The sequence below is a fragment of the Tauraco erythrolophus genome, chromosome 10 (assembly GCF_009769465.1).
Source record: "Tauraco erythrolophus isolate bTauEry1 chromosome 10, bTauEry1.pri, whole genome shotgun sequence".
Lineage (NCBI taxonomy): Eukaryota > Metazoa > Chordata > Aves > Musophagiformes > Musophagidae > Tauraco > Tauraco erythrolophus.
In genome coordinates this window covers 10,448,961-10,462,180 of record NC_141474.1, presented here as the reverse complement: position 1 = coordinate 10,462,180, position 13,220 = coordinate 10,448,961, and the positions used below count along the sequence as shown (strand labels likewise).

General features: G+C 38.3%; 1 protein-coding gene across 2 annotated transcripts in view; it reads left to right on the top strand.

The window, feature by feature from the left end:
- DENND1B (DENN domain containing 1B) overlaps nt 1-2,934 on the top strand; it is a 158,791-nt gene extending 155,857 nt beyond the window's left edge. For both annotated transcript variants that reach the window (XM_086617344.1, XM_086617343.1), the window contains exons 22-23: nt 952-1,168; nt 2,383-2,934. In XM_086617344.1, coding sequence (XP_086473470.1) covers nt 952-1,168; nt 2,383-2,934 — 769 coding nt within the window. The remainder of the gene's footprint in view (nt 1-951; nt 1,169-2,382) is intronic.
- Nucleotides 2,935-13,220: the final 10,286 nt, after the last annotated feature.

Here is a 13,220-nt window from a genome sequence, read left to right as displayed (position 1 = left end):
TCAAGATAAAAAGATAGACTACCTACACAAAGAAGCAGTGAAATAATATTCGTCAACGTGGTGGGCAGTGACCTCGGCTAAGCTGTTCTTTAGGTCTTGTGTTGTGGTCATGACAATGCAAAGTTTTCTGAAGGTTCCGAAAGAGAAGTATTGCCTTGTGAGTTTTATATCAAGGTCTTCCTATGTGAGAATTAAAGGAATCATAAGTTGAGGCTTAAGTTGCTTTGAAGCATTCTGTGATTGAATTCAGGAGAGGATTTTTGGTAATGAACATATGGATATAAACCATCAAGGACCTTGAAAACAAAGTCAAGCAGCTTAAGCTGTGATGCAGTAGGGAAGAGGGAGCTACTGAATTGTTCAAAGGATATCATCAGAACAGTGAGCCATGGAAATACCCTTTGTAGTAGTATTCTGGATAGACAGAGATAGAGAAGGACTGCAGTAGTATGGGGGGAAGGATATAGCAACAAATGAAAGAGAAAATAAGAGACAAAAGCACCAGTTCTCCTTGCATATAGGCAGTACTCCAGTAAATCTGGTCATATGACAGAGAGTTGCAGTATGAGAGTCTTGCCACTAGAACAAAGTATGTGGCTAGGTCAGCTGGAGATGTGTAGCAGGACTCACCTAAATATAAGGTGCAGACAAGGGAAAAGAGAAACGGTTTTAGAATAACTGTAAAATTTGGAGGGAAGATTTGTTGTATTAATGGTGACTTGAAATAACAGTTATAGCAGTTGGGGAGGAGACAGGAAAAACAGCTAATGATAACTGCATCTCCCTGTATATCATACATCTATGTTTAGGAAAATTTCTTGAGTAGAAATAAATTCCGTGTTTATGTTCCCTTTCAGAAGTCTTGAAACACATTCTCCCACTTACTTTCAGAAGTGGCTGTAACAAAATGGCTTTTATGTTCTTAGCTGATGGAAAAGTTTTTGTTTTCAGGTTATCATCAGAAGACAGTGAAGAAGCTTCTGCTTACTTTTATGATAGTGATGATTCTGGTGAAACTGGAATAACTCCTCAGCATCAAGGAGAAATGGATTTGCTTGGGGAGATTTTGGACACGCTGAGCACACACAGTTCGGATCAAGGAAAGCTCTCAGGAGCAAAGAGCCTGGATTTCTTTAGGTCAATGGATGACATTGATTATAAGACTGAGGTTAGTCTTCTGCTTTCATTTGAAACATAACTCCAAGCCCTTTATAGTGGAATACCGCACTTGTGAAATCAACATACAGCTCAGACACTGCAGCATAGTCCTTAGAGTTTCTAGTGTGTCTTCCTAGGGCTACTGACCACTGCATCATGTTTTTTTCACCACCCAAGAGGTTGATTATACCTTTGTTGAGTTTACCAGGTCAACTTGGAACACTATTTTTCCCTTACAACAGTAACCACATATAAAGCTGTGAATAATGTAATAATTTACTTAACTGAATAGTTTAATACTATATTTAGCAACTCAATCTTGTGTTCCCAGAGCTGGTTTTAGTCTTTTTTTTTTTATGCAGCTTAGAAGATATTTATTTCCATTTTCACCTCACATCCTTAAACTAGTAATAGGTATATGGTCATGTTTCTGTCTTAAATCATGGGATCCATGTGGTAATTGCACCTGAAACTCTGCTGGAATAGTACTCCAGGGATTTCTAAGAGGGCTCTTTGATCCTTTTTTAGGTAGGGTTGCATAGAACTTGTAGTGTAAACAAACTGCTTGCCTACAACTTTAGAACACTCACCAAGTCACTGCTGTGATGTAAGCCAAAAAAAGTTAGTGTTTTTGAATTCCAGCTCTTATCAGCTGTCCAACATTTACTTTTGCTGAAGGGAATCCAATAGGAGAAGATTTATTACTGGAACAGCAGATTCTGATGCAAATGTTTAAAAAGCTTGTAAAATTTTATATTGTGAGTGTCACACAGGGGTCGCATTAATAAAATGCCCATTTTTGTTTGTTTGTCCAAACAAATTTAATTTTGGAAGTTGGTATAATTAATTACTGAAGCAAAGAGGAAATGCCATCTGGTTTTAGTTTTAGTCCAGCTCCTTCTCATATTATGGGAACAAACCAGCAAAGTGTGTCTTTGTTCACTGTCAAAACTGCTTGTGCAAAGACCCGACGGGCAGGGGAGACAGAAATCCTTCCTCTGTACCAAAGGCAAGCCTTAGGAGAAGAGACAGAGTGTTCTGGCAAGGAAGAGTAAAAATGCTTGATCTTACATTGCTTCTGGGACTGTCGCTTTGTACCATTGAACCCCAAAGGGGATCTTGATTTAGGAACACACAAAATCCATCACAGTATTTTTGTTCAAAAGTGCCAGTGTAGAGATGTTTCTTGTGACGTTAACTATAAACGCATGTTCTTTCTTTCAGAACAAGTCGAATGCACCTAGTGAGAGCAACCTTACCCTGCTCTGCAGCAGCGCTAATGATCAAGCAGTGTGGAACCTTGGTCAGGATGACAGTGTCCTTCATGGGAAGCAGCTCCCTCCATCTCCAAGGAAGCAAGTTTCTTCTGGTGGCCACAGAGAATCTCTCTCAAGGCTGGAAGAAGAAAATAGTGACAAAACCTTTATTACTGACAAGATGGACACCACTAGTATGACCTCCTCATCTCCAGTACAATCAAGTGCCCAGTTTGCTTCTCTAGAAAGTTTCAAAGCAGGCTATTCTTCCTGTAAGTACGCAAAGCAGAATGAAACACTAAGCAATACCTCAGAAGATCAGCTCGCAGCAAGTCTTGCTCAACATCCATCCATTCTGGTCCCTTGGGAGAAAGATGGGAAGGAAGGAGATGAAACCCCAGAAGAGGGTGGGCTTCTTCAAGAAGTGGTGTCATTATGTAAACTGAGTTCTGCTTTTCACTATGGTTTAAATATTTCAAAGGATAGTGTATCCAGCAGTAACAGTGGAAGTAAAACATAAGAAAACTGTGAGAAGAGAAAATTAACTCCCATCAGAGATTAAAGGGAGACTACTCAGGACTCCATATAACATGATAACCAAAAGATGAAAAAGGAATAAGAGGTCTTTGATTATAAAAATAATTCTCTTCAGTTGAGTATGCATTTTCTGCCATTGGGACATCTGCTTCTATGTTTACCCAGTTCATTTGTTGGCTGTAGTTAGGTCCACAAAATGGAACTAAGTATATAAATGCACTCCTAAATCAGGTACTAGTTAGTCTCTGTGTTAAAAATACAGCAGGTGTATGGTGCTTCCTAGCATTTGCTTGCCCTAAGCAGCAGGAAAAGTATCACTTAATATGTAACCAGGTTTTGAAGGTACTATACTAATCTCATTAAGCATGAAATGAACCGAGCAATCCAATTTGTCTGAAATGTACAAATGTTAATATTTGTAACAAATAATAACTGCCTTAATCTTTTGAGAAGAGGTTTAACTGTCTTAGAAGATGAATGCAAATCTACAAAACAGCAATAATGTTTTTTCCATGGCCAGAATTTGCTTCAGCAAAGGGGAGGGAAAAGGAGACTTTTTTTAGATTAAGGAATTTCTTGTGAACATAACTTGGAACTTACTCCAAACGAAAACTGTCACCCTGTCTTCCAGACTTCGAAAAGGTAGCGCATGCTTTTCTCTCTTCTGTAAAGTACATGAAGTGCTGAATTATAATGTGACGTTTATTAACTTCTGTTTACAACTAAGACACTTTAAAGACATATTATCCAGTTTCCCTAGGTAGACTATTTCGCCTAAAAATTTTCAGAAAGGAAAGTGTAAGTGGAATTGATAGATTTCTATTATTTTTTATTTTCTACAGTTTAATAGTATCTGAAAATTAATTCGTGCCTCTTCTGAACTATTTTCTTTCCATTTTTAGTAGCTACCTTTTTGAAGGTAGTTGAATTACTGTTTACTTAGAAGTCATATTTAGTTAAATTATTAAAGAATTGTGACTGAAAATTACTTGTAACACTAGAAAACTAAAATTACAGATTCAGCTTGAGACTGCACATACCCAGCTTTTATTTTATTCAAGTTGAACAACCAAAAATCTCTTTCTATCAGTGAAAGAGAATAAATGGACTTGATGTATATTGTATTTAGAACAAGCATTTGTCCTCCTTCTGGCAGCGTTCCTGAGGAATATTTGGATAGTTAAAGTCTGAAAATTCTCACTGCTATATGGAGCAGCTCTTTCCTTTTTTTTTTATTTGTTAATTTTCCTCCTCTTTTCTTTTTTCACCTCTCCGCCTTACTGTACATACATTATCCTCCACAGTAGGTCAGGACAGGAAAGGCACGAAGTAAGTTTCAACAGACAAGAATGTCAGCTTTGAAGGATATTTGTGATGTAGTTGGCAGAACTAGCACATGGATATAAAACGAGCTGTGCCTGAGAAGAATGTTCTCCTAAACTCATGTCAGAAACCTTTTTTCTTTCTTTCTCTCTTTGACATGAATGGTTAGTCTTAATCTCAGTATAGGCCTGAGTGAGCACGTTCATGAGGTCAGGATTTGGATCAGATTGCGCTTTAATATCTTAACAGTAGTTTGTAACAAAGTTTAGTATCAGTTGCCACATTGCGATTTATGAATAAATTTTCCTTCTAGCTAAGACAAATGGAAAGGAGTTTTTTGGCCGCTTTATTGCAAGGCGACTGGCCTAAGGAAATGGATCCATGTTATTACAGAGGCAATGTTTGGTGCTTTACTGAAGAGATGCAGTAGAGTGAGTCCTTGGCTTTATTATGCAAAAGTTTCAGCTTGTTCGAGAATGAAAAGGGCTGAGCCAGTAGTTGTCATTGAGGATGAGCCTCCAGAATTATTATTTTTTTTAATCAGTGCAATGAAGGTAAAAGGTTGTAAAAGTGCAAATCTTACAGAAATATCTGTGTCTGATTAGACCATGAACATTCCTGAGGGCATCTGCAATCCTCATTGCTGGAGAATTTCAATATTCCAGTTAGAGGTTGTATGTCTAGAGGTCTGTACTCCTAAGTATTTATCTATCCTTTGGTTTCCTCTTGTGTACCAACATGATATGTTGTGGTTGTTTGGGGTTTTTTTATAACATAAAAATGTTATTTGGCAAAATATTTTGCACTATAAAAAAATCAAAAGTGTCATAAAAATTGTTTCAAATCTTCACTCTAAACTTTACAGGTGGGTCAGACCAGGTGGCTCAGGTGCTGCTCAGATGAGAAAGCTGCAGAGCAACCTCATGGATGCTTGTTTACAGGTGGTATTAATGACTGGGTAGAGGGCATTCTTCTCCTTTGCTCATACTAAACGTTACCCAAATGTAGTGCTGTCAAGTGTGTCTAAGAGAAGAAAAGGCAAAAGAAAGGTTTTTGTTCTTGTAGCACTTGTCACTCGTTCACATTCATGTCCTTGCATGTTGTTGACAAGAATTTCAAGATTCATGTTTTCTTTTCCTCTGCATCTGACATGGTGTTTCTCTCCACGATTCCTTCTAAGATGATGTTTTGTTTTCTTCATTTATTAAAGATAGTAAACAGTATTAATGTCTTAAGGAGAAAAACAGAAAAAAAATGGAAACTATGGCCATCATCACTTTCAAAACTATTAAACACATAAGTCCAGGAGTGCTGCCAGAAAATGGTTTTCAAAAATGCCTCTCTGACAGAATAAATCTTATTGGCTTAACATGAGAGTTAGGCACTGAACTCCTTTCTCACATAGATTGTCCCACTCTCACCTTTGTGGGAAAAATATGGAAGCCATGTGAGACTGCTAATATTCTTAAAGTTATTATAAGGAACATAAAGTTGAAAGTTTGATAGTGGAATCTTTCAAAATCGAGGCATTGTAGCAATAATTTGCTGTTTCATTGAGTGAAAATGCAGGCTGAAAAGTAGTAAACAGATGAACTAAAAGATGGAAGGTAAAATTCAATAATTCTTTTTATTTCAGTCAAAATGTTAGTTACTATGCTTATGCCACATTGTTCCTTTACTATTTATAAAGCACAGAGTGTTTACAGTCATTAAATGGTATGTCTTTTTTGTTTTTTAGACCTTGTAGGAGTTCAAAAATAACTCAATCTTATACCTATGTTGAATTCATCTGTAGGTACATTTTTAACTCAGTAATATTACAGAATCTTTTCCACTTACTATCAGTGATCTTTTAAAAAGGCTAATATTTGTGCCTTATTTAAACAGAATTACCAGTTACCAAATAGATAAGAGTCCAAACTGATACTTCTGGTTCAACGCTGTTGTTCTCTGTCCTTGTGATAATATAAAACTGTTTATTGGCTACATATACAGTATTTTTATTACCACCTTGGGTTCTATATTAAGATAAATTGTCCACATCCAGTACCTTTTACAAGTTTTATACTTGTATGCTTTTTATTTGTGGAAATTCTTCTAATGTCTTTAAAAATCATCAACATCCATCACCAGCTACTGGTGAGAACTGAGTTCTGCTCAGTCAGAGCTCCTGTGGTCTTCTTCAGAGGCATCTCTTTTCTTCAGGATCTCAAAAATCTTCCCATTACTCCTGTTTAAGGGAGATAAGAGGTTATTTGATTAAGCTTTGTAATCTGTTGCTTAAACATAGGAACAAATTTCTGATGTAGAAAGTCAAAGTAGGACTTGAATTTAATGTCTTCAAGTTTGGTTTGCATAGACGTCTGCCTGAAATGAGCCATATCACTCATTTGATTTGGGAGGAAAAGTAAGGGCAACAGAAAGAGAAAGGGATTCCTGGGTTGTTCCAGCAGGGTGTGGTGAAGCAGAGCCAAGGAGACCTCAGGAGGGATAATAACTTTGAGGAAATCCAGATTTCAGGATATTGTTTGATGTTCTAGCTCAGTTGTAGTGATTGCAACCCAGCCATGTAGGCAAAAGTAATATTGCCTATGGAATTAATCTCCTGTGACATTTGCAGAATGGACAGCATGTTGTCCCAGTCAAAGCCTTCCCATCCATGTATGTAGAGATGCAACACGTGAAAAACAGCGCAGATACTCAGGGAAGGACAGTACTGCAAATGCACAGGTGATCCCTACCCACCCTCTATGCATGCAGAGGGCAGTCTGTGTAGAGTAGGCAGTGGTTTGCTCTTCCATCCCACATATTTGGGTGTCATGTAGCTCCAAAAATTAGGCTTGTTCTGAAGGAAAATGTAGTTGTAGAAGTTGTCATAGAACTTGTTGACTGAACCCTTCATTGTCATTTAGCATTTCAGTAATAGTGCTGCTATTTGGGTGGAGTCGTCAGAAACTCTCAGCACTGGCTGAAGTCCCCTCTCAGGCATTGTAACTCAGGCTTCAGCCAGAGTTTTAGACACATGCTGGGTGCTTTTGAAAATCCCACCCAATCAATCCCAATTAGAGGAGTGGTTTAGATCTCAAAAATCTGTTTTAGATGTCTTGTTGGGTTTTAGAATGAGATAGTTGACAACCTTGTGTTCTTGTAAATGATGTAAATTCTAGGCAAAAGAGCAGTTAAGCCAAGTTTTTAAAGTGGCTTCTATTTCTCCACCTACAATCAATCATATTCAGTCCTACATAACAATCTTTCATTGGTGCAGCTGTCTAATGGAATCACTAGGAGCATCTAAAATCTTTTCTCTATGCATGTGATTAATTGAAGAAACATTTCATGCAATAATCAAAGTGCCAGCATGAGGCCCTTTTGGAAATGCACCCCCTGTGTAATGTTGTCTGTAGTACCCTGCCCTGCAGAAAGGAGCCTGTAACTGCTGACCTCCCTGGCTCTGCAGGGAGAGGTCAAGGGTGGTCTTTATTTCTAAGGGAGTTAGCATCTCCTTTCTTGGCACCAGGCTCTAGTCCAGGTGCTGTGAGACTCCAGCCAGCATGTTCCCAGCAGCCTGAAATTTCAGGCTAAACAAATATGGCTAACAAAATTACACCTGAGGCAAGCAGCTTCCTTACTGCAAAGCTCAGGATGGTGAAGGCTGTCTGTTCCTATGGTATCACGGTAAACCTTTGGAGAATGAATGTGGAAATAAATGCACCAGCAAAAAGAGTATGAATGATGATGTGATTTGTCTTCAGTAACTTCTTTGCTGCTATTAGATGTGTATGTCTGCCAAGTGTTGTCTACCTGTTAACAGAACGTGGGCTGAATAGAACGTGTCCTCAACTTCACCCCAAGGGCATGGAGCACAGCTGGTCTAGAATTCATGATCTTCAGGGTGGTTGAAAATAAAGGAATGGAAAAGGAATGGTATGGTTTTTTGTGCATAACCTTCCTTGATTTGCTTTGTAATGTCTATTTTACAGTTTTAGTCAGTGGCCAATTGAAAGTACTTGATAGGTCTTTCCTGGAAGATGCTAAACTTCTAAATAGAGTTGCCTAATGAGTCCACAGCCACCTTAGTCTAGAGGGCCATCCGCCATCCATGGAGCTGGCAGGGCTGTTGCCCTTTTCTGCTGGGTTGGAGTATGAAGCAGGTAACACAGTTGGAAGTTCCTCCAAGGTTTACTGTAGTAAAGGGTACTCAAACTAACTTGTGCTATTACTTAGGTCAATGCTAACGACTTGTATTTATAGTCCAGTAACAGTATTACCATTTGAAAAATAAGTTGAGTTCAAGTACGTTGACATTTGTTATGATTCTGTGTGAATTGACATTCTGTTTCTGCTACAAAAAAAAAGGGAGCTACTTGGTTGTGGGGGGAAATGTGTTGACTTTCAAATCTTCAGTGAATTTTGTGCAATATTTCTCCTTGTTGCAAAGTAATTTAGTAGTGCACATCTGCTTTTTAAGCAGATCCTTGAAATGGTATTTTTCAAAAATGTGTAAAATTACATGTAGCTTTGAAATATGGTTGTATGATAAAAGCATGAAGAATATATTCTAATGAGGCAAATGTATGTTTCCAATGACGGGAATGATTATGGATGTCACATACTATGGAAATCATAAGGCCTAAGCCAATGTTCACATACCGATAGTCCTAGATAATTCTTAAAACTATAACCCGGGTAAATTGAAGTAAGGTTACATATTAGAATTTGTGATGTTTAGTTTATCGTTTGATCATTTGTTTGTCACTGATAAAAAGAGGACGAGTTAAGCATTGCTTTTCGGTACCACCAATGAAGTGAGAGTTCATGGCGATGACCATATATATATATACACGTATCAAGAATTTAGTTTGTGACATCCTTAATTATCATGTCATTACTTAAAATACCTACTAATGTTGCCAGTATCCTTTTAATTTTTTGTAAATTAATTTCTTTGTATATTGATGTACATTTCGTTTTAACCTTTGGTTTTCCCTTGAGAACTTCTTTAAATTAATATACTTGAATGAGGCAATAAAGCACTGTGGAACAGCTAGTCTTGGTGCAGTTTGCGCACAAGCACATCACGTCTGTTACTTCATGATTTTTGAGGAGGAAGAGAAATTTAAAATGCTTACACATTTAGCCAGCTGACGATTTGTATTTGCTATTTCTAGAGCTGTGTCAGATATGATGAGAAATGCCTCAACATGGAGCAAAGCAACATTGTGTATCCCAATGCTTCTAATTTTTTTCAGAATATTTTTTTAGTGACCTTTGAAAGCTGTTCCTGATAATGTCCTTGTTGTGAGCCTTTAATACTTACAGGAAAGGCATGGAGTACAGGGCGTTTTGAGGTTTTATTGGTCATTCTAGTAATTTCGGAGATTTAAAAAAAAGCAACCAGCATTGTCCTAATAGTTCTAAAAATTTGATTATTCACTGACCTTTAATAAAACTAGAACCAAATCTAAGAATTTACTCTATGCTTTTGCACCCTCTGGACTACTGTTCAAAGTCATCTCAAGAACTATAATTCAGACCTTAGACTACTGTCAGTAGCGCACTGTGTAGATGTAGTAAATGAGCTGTGATGTGTGATGTGTTCTGTCGTTTGTTGTTTTTTGTTTTTTTTTTCTCCCAAGTTTGTGACGTCAGTAGAAGTTTTTGGTGAACTCCACATTACCATAAAGTGCCCAAGACTGTATTATAAAATAAAACTTAACAATATCAAAATTCCTTGGGTGGTGCAGGTTCTTGTTTGATGGGTTGATCCGAATAGCGTTTTCGTGCTTATCAGACATACAGGTTAAAGTAATACAATGATACTGTATTATATTGGAGGGTTTTCTCCATAAATGATCATTTTGGTTTCTCAAATATAGAGAAAGCTGAATGTGTTTTCTTTATACAGTACAAAAGTTAAATGCTGATGTTGTTGTAATTCCGGTGGTATTTTGCTTCTTTTAAAAATCTTAGCTAATCATGCCTATTTGTTAAACAGCTTTATTTGGTCTGTAGGTCTTCAAGTCCTTACCAAAAAAGTAGGTATATTTTCTGATTTTGTAGATTAAGAAATAGAGATATTAAGGGGAAACTGCATGCAGAAGATACAGTAACTGATAACTGATGGGTGCTATGGTTTGAACCTTTAACACTGGATATTAAAAAAATAATAATAATTATGATATTATCAAGTATTTTTGTACTGTTGAGCCAAGTATTGTAAGTGCACTGGAACAGGCTGCCCAGAGAGGTTGTGGAGTCTCCTTCTCTGGAGATGTTCAAAACCTGCCTGGATGCGTTCTTGAGTGATCTAATCTAGGTGGTCTTGCTCCGGCAAGGGGATTGGACTAGATGATCCTTTGGGGTCCCTTCCAATCCCTAACATTATATGATGTGATGTGAAGTGTCAGAGAGGTCTTGAGGACACTGCTAGTGAGAGAAGAGAGATGCCTGACCTCCTGTCATCGGGTCTGACTGAAGGGTCAGTCCATGTGCTGCTGAGTCGCAGGCACCTCACCGTTTCAACCTCCATTGTGCAAGCTGGGTCTCGACACCACCGGCCTGCCTCCCTCACTGCCCCCACGCCAGGGCTGCGGCCCCTCCTGTGGCCCCTCCTGCGCCCGCTGGCACCGTTGGCATGCGAGGCTCTGTTGGTCGCCGGCACGGCTGGGGGCTGCCTTTGTCCCCTCCTCTCACTGCTGGCGGGGAGAGGCTGATGCAGAAAGCACCTCTTGGCTTTGGTGGCGATCAGGAGTGAAGATGAAGGTATGGTTTATTTGTAGCTTAGGCAGACTAAATAACACGTAACGCAATAACACATCATGAATATGTTATTGGATGGGACTTAGCTTTTTAATATAGTTGCTTTGCTGAGCCATTTTATGCAAGTGTATATCTATAATTTAGATTGGTTTTTTACATTAAATGGCTGTGCAGCATAACCTGATCTGTGTGATTTGCTCTTCTAAATTAAAAGCATTTTGATATTAGGACAAACCAAAGAGACTGTGGTTTCAATATTGATATACTTAATCCACAACTGATGAAAAAATTACAAATTTTATTCACACAAAGCAACGAAGGTGTGATGTTAACACTCACTATTAGACTTGCACTGGCTTACTGTAGCCAGCAGAGTGATGCAAGCTGTGAAGTGTGGTAGCACAGGGATCTCCACTGCTGAGTTAACCCATAGCACATCTCGCAGTCATATCTTCATTTCACCAGTAGACTTTCCCACATTTATTTAGCTGTTAAAAATATAGCTGTGACAATGAACTTGTCATAGGTCCAGATTATGAGCCAATGGGGGACGTTATAAAGATGTAGAAGCCTTTAATTTTTGCAGAAGGAGTGAGAAAGTGAAGATCAAGTCTTTCAAGTTAAGTTTGCCTACTCTCCTTACTTTTATCTCGGGGCACTGAGAGTGTGGTTGTGACTTGCTTTCTATCGACGTTTCAGTTCAGTAAGGTCTTTCTAGCCTAAGCATGGGAACGGATTAAAAAAGAGGAGGTAATAAGACAAGTTAGTCTAAGTTAACTTGGCAAATTTTACACAGATGGTACACCAGGACTGTTCCTGTTGACACAACTATACCAAGTGTCTGCAAAAAATTATTTCAGAGGAGTTTGGTGTACCAGTTATGTGGTAGCACCCCGGGTATGAAAGCTGGCACATTTAAGAGTTGTGGCATTTGAGGGAAAAATGCAACTCAAAGCAATGTCTTGTTGAGGACTTATTCAGGAGGAGAAATCATAAACACTCCTATTCATGAGTAGCTTCTTGTTCGGTTGTGCTTCAAAAGCAGCTAAGAATATCGCTTTTGCAAGATACTTTTACACAGTGCAGCTGCAGCCATACCTGAATGATGGACAAAGCATTTCATTTCTTTCCAGAACTTCGCTGTATGTTAACCTCATGTCCACAAAAGCAAAAGTAACTTTATCAAATTCATGGATTTAGATTGTTATTTGATATGACAAGTGATAACAACAACAACAACAAAAACCTAGCAATGCCTGAAGTGATGTTGTGGGTTTGCTGGTATTCGGATGAAGCAAAGCAGAGTCAGTCTGCAGATTTTTATCAGTCAGAAAAAATGATAGCAGCTTCTTAAGCTTTAAAACCCCAGAGGCTGTCAATCCTGTTACAAATTCTGTATGAAACATAAACAAGTACTAGTTCTAAAAGCAAAGTTTGGGAAGCACATTTGGGATATACTATGGGCCATATATAGTTTCCTTTCTGTGGCTGCATATTTCACATTCCTCCTGACAGTCGAAGGGCCAGATTCCTGATGATGTACTGCTCCACTAATTTTCTTTTTTCAGGTCTACTTACTCCCTCAAACAATTGTCACTGAAACATAGGGAACAAAACAGCAACAAAACCCAACACACAACACCACTGAAAAAGGTCCAACATGGGCTACAAAGAATCCTTCAAATTTGGTTGCAAAACTTTTCCTTTTATATCTGTTACCTGTTTTTAATTAAGTCCTGCAAAATACTTGGTACCATGGATGAGACATAGTAAAGATGTACTCTTCCATGTAGCACTTGCACAAGACTAATTTGCCTACAGAAGCTTTTCAGGTATGTATAGTTCTATGAATAGCTCAACTAATATGCTTTTCAAGGTGAGTGTTTTTATCCTGATATAAAAATCACTTCATTTGATTTATCTTAAGACACTTCCTAAATGACAAAGGGAGACATTTCTTTGTGTTCAGGATGAGCAGATGATCCTCTTCTCAGCTTGGGCCGTTGAAAGGCCAGATATTAAAAGCCGTGTTTGTCTTTTAGCCTTGATGTGCTTAACTTAAAACTTCTAGAGCCCAGTTTTTTAGAGAGTGATTTAGCATTGGTGGCTTCATTTAAGTTGTGGTAGATGACTTCTGAGGCTCGGGGTGCCAGTGCCTTGAAATGTGCTTTAGAAGTTTTAGCTACA